General features: G+C 39.5%; 1 protein-coding gene across 1 annotated transcript in view; it reads right to left on the reverse strand.

The window, feature by feature from the left end:
• Positions 1 to 17,563, reverse strand: part of LOC140204578 (glutamate receptor 3-like) — a 385,312-nt gene extending 367,749 nt beyond the window's left edge. The window contains exons 1-2 of the mRNA XM_072271301.1: positions 17,461 to 17,563; positions 16,987 to 17,145 (exon numbers count right to left, since the gene is read on the reverse strand). Coding sequence (XP_072127402.1) covers positions 16,987 to 17,145; positions 17,461 to 17,551 — 250 coding nt within the window. The 5' untranslated portion in view covers positions 17,552 to 17,563. The remainder of the gene's footprint in view (positions 1 to 16,986; positions 17,146 to 17,460) is intronic.
• Positions 17,564 to 18,136: the final 573 nt, after the last annotated feature.

The raw sequence follows: 18,136 nt of genomic DNA on the forward strand, positions 1-18,136 counted from the left end.
TGTGTTTAGTTTCTTCGTTGTATCAAAATGACAGTCACTTTGAAAGGACCGTTAAGTAGGACACGTGCCTCAGTGATATTACTTTGATTCTTTCTAAATTAATTGTTAATCTAATATTTTTTCATTTCCCTCTTCATTTTATACAGTGTCAGTTGATTACCCCGAGTGATGAATCCTCTTGCCAGTCTGCAGAACATGCTTTTAAATTCTATTGCTAATAACACTGCATAGAATTATAATGAAGGCCTTAGGTAGTGTTAGCAGAGCTGTGCAAGGTATATTTTTCAAATTAAGCGGATTGGTTTACAGAGAGGAGGACAATAAAATACATTTAAAAAATTAGCTTTGCTGCATTATAAATAATTTACAGCATGGACCATGTGAATACTAGATGAACTTGATTGCACAAAATTAATACATTTATTAAATATTTGCCTTATGGTTAATGTATTACAGTTAAAAATATCAGGTGACCTGAATGCTCCACACTTAATGCTGGTCTTAGGACAGTATTTATGGATTGACGTTGCCAAACAAAATGTAAGAGTGAGAATTGTTTTGTGATTGGTATTTACTCAAGCTTGACTTTACCTTGACAATATAAAAAAAAGTTGTGTATTTTAAATTTCTGGTTTTCTAAAATGGCTTCTTGATTATTGAAGGACACAGATGAGAGATCTCCCTTCATATATTTTTAAACCAATTTACACAATATTCTTCTTGTTGAATGAAAACAAAGGAGAATTTTCAATAAGGTCAGTAATACTTTCTTTGGAAGGGTAAGGTAAAATTTAATGCTGAATTGTTCGCATTGGAAGAACATTCCTGGTAGCAACTGCCTTCACCAGGGTCAGATCTTTTAATTAAAAAAAGTACAGTGTGCAACTTCAACCCAACTCAAATCCATCCATTTCACACCCAACTTAATTTTCTCTTCACCAGGAGGTAAATTTAAACAAGTTATAAACACAGGGATTGATTCAATCTCAACTTTGTTTTGCTGCTACCTTAGGCTAAAGTGGCTCAGAAAATTCTGGAAGTAATAGATGATTACTTTTTAATTAAGTGGTCTATAATACTCTATTCCAGTATGCAAGGATAGAGTGATTAGCTACAGAAATGCCATGAATGACATGACAAACATTTGAACACATATGGCAAGTAACAACTTTTAGACATTGACTATAGAGTACATTGATAGTATCAACTATTGACATTGACCTATTGCAGGGGTAGAGCGCCAAGGATATCAGCAGCAGCAGGTCCTGTCCAAGTCATCCTTCTATGCATGGGAATCATTGAAATAGATGGTTTGACAATTGATTTCACCTCAAGAGAGTCCAATTGTGCTCAAATAATGTCTATACATTTTTACTTGCCGCAGGGCACAACCACCAATGGGAATTTTGGCTGATCATTTCCTTCATAATTCACAGCTCTTGTACAACTGTAATGCTTATGTCTGTGCCACTGTAATTTAGGGCAGGGCAATGATCAATACCGGAATTCTACAGGTTCCTTAAGAGCTTATCCATTTTGCTCTCAATTATCTTTACAATTTTAACACACTGCCCTACTAATGGAACTGATCATAAAAGACAGGCAGCTACCATAAGTAAATTCACACAATGATAAATAGGAAAAGTAGCTGGAAAAGTGGTAGTGTAGCTGAGGGAAATAAAGGGGCATCACTGAAGAAGTACTGGAGCATCAAGTGGTGATTATCAGGGACAGGATATATAGCAACATGCCTTAAAAAACATCTAATACATCAAGCAAAGTTAAAGACAAATTGGACACCAATTTAAAAGGTAGTCTGGTCAACTCACCAGTTTTTGCTTACTTAGCACCTTTCACGTCAGTAAACATAGAGGATCTTACCAGTAGATGCAAGGTATCTTTGGAGTTCTTTTTAAAAGGTATGAATTGAGCTATTTGAAGTTGCTGGAGGTCACATAGGTTCAATATTCTGGTGTTAAGTAGCATGTAATATTTATGCCACAGAAGTGCAAGATGATGACCATCTCTAATAAGTGAAGGACTAACTGCAGTCCAGGACCTTGCCATCTACCACCATCAATATCTTAGGTATAATCATTGATCAGAAACTCAGCTGGACCAGCCAGATAAATACCATGGCTATAAAGGTAGATCAGTGGCTCAGTATCCTGCAGCTAATGAGTCATCTTCTGACACCCCAAAGTCCTTCCACTATCTGCAAGGTACAGGTTAGGAGCGTGTTGAAATATCTCTATTTGCCTGGATAGATATAGCACCAACTGCTCTCAAGAAACTCAATACCACCCAGCAAAAGACAGCTTACTTATCAACCATCCTAAACGTTAATTGCCTTCATCTCCAGTGATTTACAACTAGACTGTGCACCATATACAAAAGACCATGACTTGCACAGGCTACTCCAAAATAGGCAAGGGCTATAGGTGCATTAGAAAACCACCACCTGTGGCTCCAAATCACACAACATACTGACTTGTTAATGTTTCATCAATTCTTTACTGGAGCTGGGTCCAAATCCTGGAACTGCATTACAGCGCTGTTGGAATACCTTCAATACAAAGACTGCAGTAATTCAAGTAGGTAGCTCACCGCCACCTACGAGGGCAATTTAGATGTGCAACCTTGACTTACCAATGATCTTGAAAATGAATAAAAACAGACATTGCTGCACTAGGGGTGCTACTTCTTTAAGGATAATACTACGTGACTAACAGTGTGTGTAGGAATTTCCAAGAAGATGTCTGAGTAGCTCTTGGATAAAACGAGCATACTTTGTTTTGAACTTCTCTGAAACTGCAGTAATCAAACTTGTAAGGCGACCTGACAAATTACCCATGAGATTATATGCTTTTAGAATAAATTTGAGCTGTTTCAAGTACAAAGGGAATAGATGTGTTAATCATACAGGGGCTTTACCATTACCATCACATCTCACCAGAGAAATTCTCTGAACTTTTAAAGGTTCAATTTCATTTGATTGAAATACTACATTCTACTTTGAGCAAGTTTTTCAGAGAAAATACAAAAGGAAAATGTTGCCTGGTTTAAAGTTAAGGAACTGTTCTGGTCCACATATTGTGAATACTTCCTTTACTGTAACCCAGACAATTCACCAACCAAAATTACGAGAAACTAATACTCTAAGGTACCTGCCAAATTTGCACTGAGTAGCTTTTAGGCATTAACCAAAATATAGATGGTTTACCCTTGCATTCTCTTTTTCTTCTGAAAAGTATCTTGCTCAAATTCACTGCAGAGGAGGACATCAATCCATCTATATCACAATGTGTTGTTAAGCTGCCGAAGTTATTCCATGTTTTCACAGTCTGTGGTACTTGTGATACCCATGAATTAAAAGGTTGTGTTTTAGCAACATACACATTTGAAAGTTATTATCTGTTTTTGCGTTTCAACAATTACTACACAATTGAAGAGGATTAAGATTTGTTTGAACAGAATGCACAGTGAAATTGAGCTATGCACTTTCTTAATAAATACATCAGCTTATTTAATAAAGTTAGGGAGTGAATTTAAAAAAATCATACCATTGTGTTGAACAGTTCATACTAATATCACACTGGCATGATTTTGCTCTAATTAAATACTGACTGCAGAAAATGGTAATAACTCAACTGTTAACATATTCAGCTGTTAATATTGCACGGTGTGACTTCATCAAATAATTTGGAATAGGATATTTTAATAAAGTTACTTTGAAGAATATTTCAACACAATTAGTTAGCAAGTTTTGGTTAAAGATTAATATAGCATTGAATTACCAGGCCAAATGTTGCTGCGTCAGGGTGTCCAATGTCGTGACTTGCCCACTTACATTTAGTCTGTTATGTGGAAGGTCAATGAAGGTGCAGTTGATCATCTTTTAGTAACCATCTGGTCCCAAGCAGAGGGGCAAGCATCGCCACAACCCATCAGATGGAACGATTGTAACACTAGAGATTTGAGTAGAGTAGCAATCTGGCTTTATAACCCAGTTAGTAAACCAGAGATCCAGATCAGGGTGGTATGATAGCATAGCAGTTAGTGTAATGCTATTACAGTGTCAGCGATTGGGGATCAATTCCACTAGTGGCTGCAAGAAGTTCGTAGCTCCTCCTGTGACTGAGTGGGTGTTCTTCAGGTACTCTGGTTTCCTCCCACATTCCAGGAGAAGTACAGGATTAGGGTTAGTAAGTTGATGCTAGGTTGACACTGGAAGCATGGTGACATTTGTGGGCTGCCTCCTAGCACATCTTCAGTATTGGTTGTTGATGGAAACAATGCACATGTTTTAATATTTTGATGCACATATTACAAATGTACAGTGCAGGGTCAAGGCAGAATTGCTTAAAACGTCCTTAGCAATGGGTTAACTGCCAGCTTCCATTCCTTCCCCTCCCCCTTGTATTCTGTCTGCTGCCCCTTTCCTTTCCAGTCCTGATGACTGCGGCCCAAAGCAGCAACTGTTTTATTCCCTTCTATAGAAGCTCCCTGACATCTTGACATTTTGTGCGTCTTGCGTTCCAAAGAGCATGGTAAGCTTACCCAAAAAGCTGTGATATGTGCTATTCCCATGCTTTGACAATAGTGGCAGCATATGACATAACTAATGATCCCACATGCCAAGAAAATACCGAATCATACAGCTCTGCCTGGCAGTAAACAGCTGGAATACTAATTGCTGGTGGTAGATCATGAATATTTGAAATAGTATAAAATGTTATGTTGAAATTGGATAAGACCTAATTGGATGAGAACTAATTTGGAGCACTGTATGCAGTTCTAGTAATGTACCTACAGGAAAGATGCCAATAAGATAGAAAGAACACAGAAAAAAATTGCAAGGATGTTGCCGGGATTAGAGGACCTAAGCTACAGGGAAAGGCTGAATAGACTAGAACTTTATCAACTGGAGTTGAGGAGGTATACAAAATTATAAGGGGTATAGGTATCAAGCAGGCTTTTTACACTTAAGTTGGGTGAGACTGGAATTAGAGGTCATGGGTTAAGGGTGAAAGGTGAAATATTTAAGAGGTACCTGAGGAGGAACTTTTTCCACTCTGAGGGTGATGAGTGTGGACCAAGCTGGAAGTGGAAGTGGTGGACACTGGCTCAATTTCAACATTTAAGAGAAATTTCAATAGGTATGTGGATGGGAGGGTATGGAGGGCTATGGTTCAGTTGTAGGTCGATGGCTTCAGCATGGAGTAGATGGGCTGAAAGGTACTATATGTTTCTCTACTGTAGTGCTCAATGACTTTATTTGCATCTTCTGCAATAGATCTGTTTACAATGCAAAGCTGAAGTGTTTTCATCCATTTTCAGTCAGAACTGCCAAGCAGATGACAGATCTTAATCCATTCGGAGGACCACATTATTATTGACGACTGATTTCAATCAACATCAGGAAAAGGATGAGGGTGCTACAAACTGCAAAGACAATGCTACATCTTATTGTTGAAGCCATGTCTGCAGCCAAACCTTTCTGGTATTGTCCTAACAAAAGTATTTGCTCAGTAATGTGCAGATTGCCCAGGTATACCCCAATTGAACGCAAGACAGATCTAATCTGGGCTAAATACTGTCCTGTCAGTTCACTGTCAATCAACAAGTGGCTGTTGCTGAATTCTGTGACTGAACTGGATGACTACTCCATTGCTCTTGACATGAGGACATTAGTAGGGCATTAACCAGGCCTAGTAAATCCACCTGGCTCCTTGCATGTTTTCCATCCATGCTGGGTTGAGCGTCGAGCTAGCAACTCAGCCTGGTAAAACAAAAAAAAACAGACAAATGCTAAAGCAGCAGCAAGGTTGCCGCCTGATGTGCCACGAAGTGTGGAGAGGAAAAGTAAGCAGCCCTAGCAGGGGTGAAGTCAATAGGAATCAAAGGAACACATCACTAGTCAGGTACAAGGAAGGTGGGGGCCAAGACGTTGCTCCAACGGTTCCTCAAAGTACAGTCTGACACAGTCCAGTCCATCACACGCAAAGCCCTCCTCACCATTGAGCAAATCTAGAAGGAGCACGATCGCATCACCTAGGCCATGCTCTCTTCTCACCGCTGCCATCAGGAAGGAGGTACAGGAGCCACAGTTCCCACACCTCCAGGTTCAGGAACAGTTATTACCCTGGAGTGGATAACTTCACTTACGCCAATACTGAACAGAATCCACATCCTACGGACTTAATTTCAAGGACTTTACAACCCAGTATCTCAATTTTTTTTTATATTTGCACCCTTGTCTTTTGTGCATTGGATTTATCTGTTTTTGTTATGCGCAGTTTTTCAATGACTCTATTGTGTTTTTTTGTACTTACTGTGAATGCCTACAAGAAAATGATTCTCAGGATAGTATATGGTGACATATGCTTTTGATAGTAAATTTACTTTGAAAGCCAACCTCTTGCTTTATAGTCATGAGGTCAGACAAAAGGATGTTTGTTGATTCAGAGTTCACAACATAAACTAGAACAGGTAAATTCAGTGCCAAATCAGTGCAGAAAGTGAAATTTTGGATTTATAGATAGAGGGAAAACTAAAAATAAAGGGAATCTTCTTACTTTATTAACATTTATTGAGATTCCACATTATTATTCAAAAATAAATGTCAGAAATATTGCATACAAATTTGCCACAGATTAGGTGTAGATGACTGGAAGAAGCAAACAATGGTACCTTTATCATAAAGGGCAGCAGGTATAGGACAGGTAATTATAAGCCAATAATTCTAATGTCAGGAGGCAGTGGAGAAATTATTGGGAAAAAATTCAAAGGGACAGGGTTAATTGACACTTGGTAAAACAGGGATTGATCAGGAATAGCCAGCATGGATTTGTTGATGGGTGATCCTGTTCAACTATTTTAATTGACTTTTTAAAAATAGTAACTAGATGTATTGATGAAGACAATGTAGATGATGTGTCTTGCATGACTTCTGTTAAGGCCTTTGACAAGGTCACACATGGAAAGCTAGTCTAGTAGCATAGAGTGCATGAGATCCAAATTGGCAAATCAGATTCAAAATTGGCATAGACAGGATAGTGGATGGAGGCTGGTGGCTTTTGTCAGGATGTCTGTGAACAGCAGTGTATCATAAGGGGGGGTGTGCTGGGGCAATTATTGTTTGTTCATTTGTTACACTGATACTTAGATATGGATATAGGAGTCATGGAGGGCTTAGTACAAGTTTATAAACCACTAGGTAGGAAACAGCTGGAACATTTTATTCAGCTCCGGTCACTGTGCTATAATATGGATGTAGCTACAGAGATTTATCAAAATGTCACCTAGCATGGAACATTTCAGTTATGAGGAGTGACTACACCATTAGGATTTGTTTTCTTTGAAGTGGAGTAGATTGGGGAGGGGCAGTGAACTTGATAGAGCTGTACATAGTTAGGAGTGTTATAAATAGAGTAGATTGCAGTTAAGTATATGGCAAGAATCACAGGAAGAATGTTTTTTTCCACACAAAGGTTGGTTGAAGCCACATATGCACTGTCTGAGAAGGTAGTAGAGGCACATAACCTTACAGCATTTAAAGCAGCATCTGGATATGCAGTGTCCTCACTCACCTGGAGAAGAGGGATGCATACGTTAGAATGCTGTTCCTGGACTACAATTCAGCACTCAACATCATAAGTCCCTCTAGACTGGACATGATGCTCAGAGACCTGGGCCTGCGCCCCACCTTGTGCAGTTGGATCCGAGACTTATCGGATTGCCAACAGGTGGCAAGGATGGCCTCCCTCACCTCTGCCCATTTGACCGTCAACACAGGTGCCCCCCAGGGTTGTGTCCTGATCCCCTCCTCTACCCCCTTTATATCCATGACTGTACAGCCACACACAGCTCCAATCTGCTGATCAAGTTCACAGATGACACAACTTAGATTGGTCTTATTTCTAGTCATAATGAGACAGCCTACAGAGGAGAGGTTGACACCCTGACACAGTGGTGCCAGGATAACAACCTCTCCCTCATTGTCCAAAAACAAAAGAGCTGATTGTGGATTACAGGAGGAACAGAGACAAGCTTGGCCCGATCAACATTAATAGGTCTGCAGCTGAGAGGTTGAGTAGTTTCAAGTTCCTTGGTACGCACATCACCAAAATCTCACCTGGATTGTACATACCAGCTTTGTGGCAAAAAAAGCACAACAGTATCTCTTCCACCTCAGGTGACTGAAGCAGTTCAGCATGGGTCCCCAAATCCTTCTACGGGGGCACCATTGAGAACATACTGACTGGCTGTATCACTGCCTTGTATGGAAACTGCACCAACCTTGATCGCTGTACGCTTCAGAGAGTGGTACGGACAGCCCAGTGCATCTGTGGATGTGAACTTCCCCCCCATTAACAACATTTATAGCAGCAGGTGCAGAAAGAAGGCCTGGAAGATCATCGGGTCTCCAGTCACCCCAATCATAAACTGTTTCAGCTGTTTCCATCTGGCCAGCACTACCATAGCAGTAAAGCCAGGACCAACAGGCTACGGGACATCTTCTTTCTATAAGCCATTAGATTTTTAAATTCACATGTCTGTACATTACATACAGTCATAACACAATGATTTTAATTCCCTCACATTGTGGGATGGCTGTAAGATTTAAATAAATTCTAAACTCACTAGAACTGTCCAGGTATAGTGGGCTGTGGACCAAGTGCTAGTAAATTGGATTAGTGGGCTGAAGAGTATTTCTGTCACCGTGACTTTATAATTACATTCATTAAATCTACACTTAAAAAGTACATGACTTTCATATCCATTGAACCATCATCGTAACCTTGCATCATTCAATGCATTTAGTAATGATGCCCTACAACCAAAGAAACTTGCCACAATTGTTCCCTCATAAATCCATGGATATCAAATATCTGTAATACTTTTGTCTGTTTCAATAATTGGATCTGCAATTAGTTTGTTAATTTTAAATGAAAAATGAATGTTATATTTCACAGTTAACCATTAACTTACATTAGAGATGTTAAACAAAATCTTATATATACACACACACACACACACCAGTATACACATATACATACACACACAACTTGCTCAAAACTGATTAACCAGTATATCTGCTGTCAGAATCCAGATGAACAAAGTAAGTCCAACTCTAAAATATACTCAATCTAGATACTAAGTTCTACACAACCACTTTATAAAATTCTGAATAAATAACTGTATTTCCTTTTCAATGGAGTCAATTTCACTGACGCATGCCTTCATTGAGATGTTAATTACCATGTCAAAACATTTCATTGTATGTAAGGTAAGTTTTATTTTATATACAAGGCTTTCTGATAAATACACTGTGATAAGCTCACTAATAACAAACCTCATTTTTAAACAAAATTTATCACAAGGCACATAATAAATATAAAGAAAATATTTGAAAATATAAAGAGCATCATAAGACCATAAGACAAAGGAGCAGAAGTAGGCCATTCGGCCCATCGAGTCTGCTCCGCCATTTTATCATGAGCTGATCCATTTTATCCTATTTAGTCCCACTGCCCCGCCTTCTCACCATAACCTTTGATGCCCTGGCTACTCAGATACCTATCAACCTCTGCCTTAAATACACCCAATGACTTGGCCTCCACTGCTGCCCGTGGCAACAAATTCCATAGATTCACCACCCTCTGACTAAAAAAATTTTTTCGCATTTCTGTTCTGAAAGGGCGCCCTTCATTCCTGAAGTCATGCCCTCTCGTACTAGACTCCCCCATCATGGGAAACAACTTTGCCACATCCACTCTGTCCATGCCTTTTAACATTCGAAATGTTTCTATGAGGTCTCCCCTCATTCTTCTAAACTCCAAGGAATACAGTCCAAGAGTGGACAAATGTTCCTCATATGTTAACCCTCTCATTCCCGGAATCATTCTAGTGAATCTTCTCTGTACCCTCCCCAACATCAGCACATCCTTTCTTAAATAAGGAGACCAAAACTGCCCACAGTACTCCAAGTGAGGTCTCACCAGCGCCTTATAGAGCCTCAACATCATATCCCTGCTCCTATACTCTATTCCTCTAGAAATGAATGCCAACATTGCATTCGCCTTCTTCACTACCGACTCAACCTGGAGGTTAACTTTAAGGGAATCCTGTACGAGGACTCCCAAGTCCCGTTGCTTCTCAAAACTTTGAATTCTTTCCCCATTTAAATAATAGTCTGCCCGTTTATTTTTTCTGCCAAAGTGCATAACCATACACTTTCCAACATTGTACTTCATTTGCCACTTCTCTGCCCATTCTTCCAATCTACCCAAGTCTCTCTGCAGACTCTCTGTTTCCTCAGCACTACCGGCCCCTCCACCTATCTTCGTATCGTCAGCAAACTTAGCCACAAAGCCATCTATTCCATAATCCAAATCGTTGATATACGATGTAAAAAGAAGTGGCCCCAACACTGATCCCTGTGGAACACCACTGGTAACCGGCAGCCAACCAGAATAGGATCCCTTTATTCCCACTCTCTGTTTCTTGCCAATCAGCCAACGCTCTATCCACGTATGTAACTTTCCTGTAATTCCATGGGCTCTTATCTTGTTAAGCAGCCTCATGTGTGGCACCTTGTCAAAGGCCTTCTGAAAATCCAAATATACAACATCCACTGCATCTCCCTTGTCTAGTCTACTGGTAATTTCCTCAAAAAATTGTAATAGGTTTGTCAGGCAGGATTTTCCTTTAAGGAATCCATGCTGAGTTCTGCCTATCTTGTCATATGCCTCCAGGTACTCTGTAACCTCATCCTTGACAATCCACTAACTTCCCAACCACCGACGTCAAGCTAACAGGTCTATAATTTCCTTTTTGCTTCCTTGCCCCCTTCTTAAATAGCGGAGTGACATTTGCAGTCTTCCAGTCTTCCGGAACCATGCCAGAATCTATCGACTTTTGAAAGATCATCGCTAATGCCTCCCCAATCTCCACAGCTACTTCCTTCAGAACACGAGGGTGCATTCCATCTGGTCCAGGAGATTTATCGACCTTTAGACTATTCAGCTTCCTGAGTACTTTCTCTGTCGTAATTGTGACTGCGCACACTTCTCTTCCCTGCCACCCTTGAGTGTCCGGTATACTGCTGATGTCTTCCTCAGTGAAGACTGATGCAAAATACTTGTTCAGTTCCTCTGCCATCTCCTCATCTCCCATTAGAATTTCTCCAGTATCATTTTCTATCGGTCCTATATCTACTCTCACCTGTCTTTTACTCTTTATATACTTGAAAAAGTATATGCTTTTCATGCTTATCATACTTCAATAATGTTGCAATAAAAAACTTTGTACATACATTTCAGCTAAGTTTTATGTAACGCTTAAGATTTCCAGAAATAAACTTGCTGAGGAAAGCTTTCATGTTGGGCAGAAAAACGTACAAAAAAATACTCAAAACTTTATCCATCTGTCAGAAATGGTGAAAATATCAAAATAAACTTAGATACATTTATGGAAAACAGACTTCAAATGCTTATTAAATGGATAAAGATATTTTTGCTTTACTATTTAAATTGTTGGGGTGCCTTTGATTATGTAGCTAGACTGAAGAATTTCATAGCCTGGTGTTTGCTATAAATCTTCACAGGACATACTTTCAAGTTCAGAAAAATAATAGAATGGCATTTTACATTAGTGAAGTGACGGCAATATGGATGAAGACATATCAATGACTGCATGTGTGATATTCACCACGCTTGGCTTTGAAAGCTAATAAAAGCTTGGCTACCAGAATTCATTAAAAAAATTGGAAAAAATCCCAATGAAACACTTCTCAGTTCATTGGGTGATAAATTACTTTCAAGAACAGACTGTTTACAGACATGTTGCTGGATGTAATAATGCTTTTTAGCATGCCTGGAGGCTGGTGACATATATTGCTTGTTGAAAGGAGAGTACAAAATTATTAAGTCAGTGAGGCAAAACTTCAGCATTATAGATTTGTTCTGGCATGGATATTTTCCCCTCCTGACACTCATTACTCATACAGGAGGTCCATGTTGTAAGCAATACAGGCTCGGTGATAACTGGCTTACTGGTATTTTTGAAACCAGGGTTCAGCTTTTCAGTAAATTCAATGTCAATTGTGTGGAAGTACTATTGTGACAAATTGTCAAACTTGTGCAAAATACATACAACTAATTACTATAAATCCACTGAGGGAAGCAGCAAAGGCTGTTCAGTCAGCCAAACAGCTTATGGGTGAATATAATATCACAAGGCCATTCCACACTCTTTTGGAAATACCTCAGTGGAACAATGTAGAAGACTGTAAACTGAGAAATCGTATGGCAAAAGCTAATTAATCGATCTAAAATAATACAAGCGGAAGTCATAATCTAGACAGAGCAGCTGAATTCCTAGCTGTTTACTCACACGCCCACTCTGTTGAATTGAAATTGTTATAACACATGGTGAGTTTATGATCACAATTACATGCAAATATTGAAATGACATGGTTTATATACCATATATTAACATTTCTGAAGTTGGGAAGAATGTGTTATTTTACACAATCAGAACCAGCAATATTCTGTTCAGAATGAAATGTGAACTAAATGAAGGTGGTGAACTCCAGCAGAGGCTTCTAGCCAGCTAATATTCCTTACACTTGTGTATGTGAAAAGCATAATTCACATACACAGACATTGCTAATAGAATGACTCAAAGAGGTATAATCGCTGCTTTGGAGGTTAAATCCATCAGGCAAATTGCACTACTGCTAGCAACCTCTGCTGGAGTTCACACAATCACTTAACTCCTTTCCTCAGAATACAATCCATACTTTAATGGCCTCCACAAATCTGAATTGTAAAAGTGTGTTTATTTTTAGCCTCACCTAATAAATTCACTTTGTTTCTTTGCACACTTTTCCATTATTCTCACCTGAAGATTATAACAGTTGAAGAAATTAACTGAATGATTCATACTTTGTTGTTTAATTACTATTCAGAGTCTGAACCTAATGATTGAAATGTTAAAGCTTTACTTCAATTGTTATTTACTGAGCTACCAGAACAAAGTTAGACTGATATTTGCATAATCAATGTATGGACATTGTAATTATTCAGCACTTCCTCTTATTTTCAACTAAAGCTTGACAATCCACCAACAACTTTCCACCTTTGACTTTTAACTTTTATTATATCTAGCCGAAGACAGGAAAAACACTCAAAAATCAGTTTATAATGGCTATAGAAATATTACCATCAGTTCTGAACATTTGCTTTAGGGGTAACACCTGCACACACATTTATTAATGTCTAACTAGCCCAATTATTAGAAGACCCAAGCTTATTTTTTAATTATAAATAACATATCAACCCCACTGGCTTGATATGTTAAGGTTCAAAACAAAGTTTTAATCTTCATACTTTGGCACACAAACCACTTTATTTACATAAATTATACTGGAGAGATTTGAAAGAGCATGGAAGTATCAACATCATTGACTTGTGCATTCATGATGAAATCACAAAATGGCTCCAAACATTTGTTAAAAAGTTTACTTCATTCAGTGACTGTAAACCAAAAGTTAAGAAATGCAAATATTAGATGGTGTATGTCAACATCAGAAATCTGTTAAAATTAAGGTTAAGAAAACCCAATCAATCCTGTTTAAGAGGAGTGATTCTTTTAAAGAATGAAGTGTTTCTAAACTGTCATCAATTTACTAGAACAATTCTGTTTCACTCCAAAGAGTGGGAGTTAATAGGCTTGCAAGCATTTTTCAGTAAATGCTATTCTTAATATGCAAAAAAGGATGATCTACACAATACGCAATCGCACCCCATGGATGGTATCCTGCAGTTGTCACACAATTGATTAGATGTGTTTTTGGCTAGTTTGTGCTGACAGGGAAACATAATGATTGTCAAAACATGACCCAGTATTGCTCCATATAAGCAACAGAAGCAATGACTGAAAGTCTTTACATGTAACTGCAGTGGTTGCCAAATGCGTACTTTCATTTCCGGAACTGCCATCTGACTCCTTTAGGCTTTGATAGATTACATTCCAATAATAAACATAAATAGAGTGAATGTAATAGATGCAAATTGTGAGAATTTTCCAATTAGCCACTAATTACCTTGTGCAATGCTTAGGTTTCAACTATCAGATTAAGAATTGAATTTTATTTCTGGCACTCTGTTCTTGTTACAGGTCCGGGAGGAAATCGGAATTGGGAAACCAGTAATCATTTATACAACTTGATACGAGTTAAAGGAGGATCATGCAAGTAATTAATCAAAATCATAAAGTGATCTTCACAAACGCTGCTCATTGTGCAAGAGGAGTCTGTATGCAAAGGTCTCCATAGAATGTACAAATACTAAATCTCTATTTCTAAACGTTTTGTTGCAGGAACGATTTCCAAGTGCAAAAATAGGACAAGTTGGATCTGCAGCAATAGAATGCTTATCCACTGAGCAGCGGAGAAGGAGAAACACAACTGCACAGCCCAGGGAACTGTGTTTCACACCATTAGTTAAATGACAGAATAACAGATGAGCAATTTTGTCGCCAAAGAAGGACAACAATGCAAAAATGAGATAGCTTCAGATCGGAATAATGTGTGTGCGGTATACACATTATCATTGCACTTTCCGAGATGTGTTTACGGCTGCCATGTGTTTTACAACAGTGTGCGCTACACATTGCCCTCGACGAGTATACGGAATAGCATGCTCCGGGATGGACGGATGGACACGCACGTTACCAAGCCCAAAGGGGGTTGTGCTTGCGTTCTGGGTCACGTTTATTGGTTCCATTTCAAGGTGATTAATATCCGCAGTCAGCCCTCAATTCCCAACAAAATTTGTCCTTCATCAAGGTCCACCGGTTATTTGGAGATTAAATTATTTTGAAAACGGTGCAAAATTACTCACCGGTAGTCCTAACAGAATCCCTAAGTGCATTTAAATTTAATTCTATTATTAAATATGATTTGAAAATCTTTAACCAACCCCCATATTGTCTCCAGTAAACGTTATTTCGGATAGTTAAAGGAGCGACCTATTTTGTAGAATACCATGGTGCCCTTCATCTGGAGAAACAGTCGTATTTCCTATAATTTCGTAGGAAGTTATGCAAAAGTAAAGAATAATCTGTCATTTCGCATGTCGGGTTATTTTCAAGCTACCGGGCATTTCCTCCACCTACCCAAATGTTTACAGAATGTCCTCCCTGGCAATCCTGGGAGTACTGTGTTAAGTTTCCTGGCGCGCAGAAGGCAGGAACAGACAAAAAACAAAACTGCCCTGTCGCTCAGTTTTGTTTTTAATCGAAAGTCTAAATATTTTACAGGCGTTTCCATTTTAGAGAGGTGTGGGGTGCACCTTACTGCTTGAACCGATCTCAAATTGATATGCACGCTATTTTAGTAGAGCGGGGGGAATTCTTGAACATTTGGGACTAAAACAGAAGCTGGAGGGAGTTTAAAATCGGGTAAACTCGGGGGAAGAGTAGAAGGTGGAATCAGCCTTTTTCAGGTCGGAAGGGAACGGTGTTTTTTTAAACCGTGTATTAAGTAGCAAAGACCCGTCACTGTATTGGGGGCGGGGGGTGATTAATGGCACCTCTCGTTGGCGATTAACAGTTTCACATGTTTGCATTGTAGGGCTCTTGTACTTCACACCTTGGTACTTGCTAAGCGTTGAGAGATGCGGCGAGCTCCACATTGAGGCGTTAAATAGCAACTTCGCTAGCACTTTCTACCCATCCTGCCGCCAATACGTCAATTCACCAGTAAATTCTCCCGCCCGTGATCACGGTCTCCGGGGTCCACCGTTTCCTCCGCATTCAACCTTCACTCTCTGGAGTAAAATCTATTCCTGGGCACTTGAGGTTTCAGATCTCAATTCATGAGAAATCTTTTGTATTAGCCCTGGGTTGCACAATAGAAATAAAATGCAGGTGGAGGTAATAAAGCCAACAAGAAGACCTGGGAGAACTTTCAAGTCCTCATTACTGATTGACGGTGGCACTGTTAATTTTCGAAGCACATTTGTCGTGTATCAAACGCTTACGACATAAAAGGTTTATATATTTTTAAAAAATCTCTTGAAGATTTCTATATTGAGTGAGACCTGTGAAAGGAACGCGGAAGAAATACAGCGCCTCATCTTGGTGGGATACTTACGGCAATGCTCTATGAATGAATGGGACACGAAGATCGTGTGCAGAGTTAAATTCAGTTGAGGATCGGTTGGATTCCGCACTGAAACCGTTCTCCACCTTCCCTTTTAACAGACATGGTCAACACGTCTGAAGAGGCAAGAGATGTAACAGACGTTGCCGTACTAAAGGTTATTGCTGCCAACCCGGAGTTTGTATTTCTAACACAACACATCACAGACCATCTGGGATAAAGGTGCGCAGTTTCAGACAGCGGTTATTTTCAAATGATAGCGCAGCAAAGTGCTTCGAGACCTGCTTACTAATGAGCGAGGACCTTGCAACAACTGCAGAGTCCGGGGGGGAAAAAAGGTGCTGGAGAGAATCTGCAAATGGTAGCCAAGTCATTTTTCATCAGAAATGTCTTTATGGAAGCTAGCAGAGTCTAATGCGATTAGCATAGATTGGGCTGAAGGCAAACACACACACATTACCCTCCCTGTTCTGTCAAATATAAACGCTTTATCATTCTTAATAGTCATTTTAGATTAAATGACCACATGCTAGGAAAACATCTCAATTGATCTGAATTGCCTCAATGTGCTTATAATACACACGGGCTTCAACAACATCAAGCAATAGCGAGCTGTAGAGGTCAATGAATTGCTACATGTATGAAACGAGATCGGTAATATAAATAACCAGCGGAATTAGAAGGATGTTTTCAATCACTTTTCAGCGTAATGGTAATCCCTAGACCGACTTCATTAACTTTTGAGGCAGGTATTTTTCCAAAATTTCAGCGCTATAGTGCAAACGCGATGAGAACTGCACAACAGTACTCACAAGCATTGGTCACCGAGAAACTGTTGGAAGACTCGAGGTTATCGACATGTGGGGTGAGAGCAAATGGAGCTTCGGAAATGTTTGGGTTCGTGTTATGAAGGTAAATCCCGAATCGAAAGGCGCTATTTTCCTGATCTGTACTTCTGGCGAACAATCCCCCTACACAGAATTTAAAAAAAAAGCAATTAAATCGACCTGTGCCGCATAACCCTCGTTTTATCTCCGCTCCATCTCACAATACAGCAGATATGTTATTAATGTAGATTAAAATGTCTTAATGTATTTAAAGGAAACGCGAACAGTAAACAGTTCAACTTTCCTCTGGGATTAAAGTAAACCCCCTTTATTGGCTTCAATTAGGAATAACTTCATTATTTTAATACATTTAAGCTGCTCTCCACGATCCTACTTGCCGCAGCTGGTTGTGAAGTTCTACAACATTAATACACAGCACTCAATACAAGAGTTACTTACCTATTTGGACATTGCTGGGGAAAGCACTCAAAGCTGCGCGAAAAAGCACGTTGAGTATTAGGAAGACAGACTGCAGAAGGTTTGGTCCCATTTTCTGTCTGATTTCAATTCCTTAAAAGCGACCTGGAAAAGGCAGATACACTGCGCTGGATATAAATCCCGCTATGTCCCTCTTTCCTCCTCCCTCCCTCTTCAGACGTTTCAGATGCAACGACTGAGCTGGGCGAGGGGTAAAATTATTTTGCCAGAGGAAAATAGGACTATTTCACACTGGCAAAGATGGTGGTGAAGTGAGGAGCGGATCTGAACATGCGCCTCCAATTGGAGCGGCGGGGGAATATTGATCAAAGTTGATCTGACGTTGAATTAAGCAGCATCTCTTAACATCGCTGCAACTGCAGAGCGGGGCTGCAAAGCACAAGTCCTGTGCTGGCGTTGGTAGACTGCGCGGCACAGTGAATGGAAAACACAGCTCTCACGTGTGCTTAAAGCATTAAAGAGACATCGTCGTCTCTTATTTTTAAACTACAATGGAAACAACTCAAACCTATCTCGGACCAAAATAGTATGTAGTTTGATTTCTGTGCCATACAAGCTGTATAGTACACGAGGAGACCATTCGGTTTTATGCCAGTGAAGGCGTTGAAAGATATAACGGTAAGATTTCACCTTTTTT

Source organism: Mobula birostris, chromosome 10 (assembly GCF_030028105.1).
Source record: "Mobula birostris isolate sMobBir1 chromosome 10, sMobBir1.hap1, whole genome shotgun sequence".
NCBI classification, from domain to species: domain Eukaryota; kingdom Metazoa; phylum Chordata; class Chondrichthyes; order Myliobatiformes; family Myliobatidae; genus Mobula; species Mobula birostris.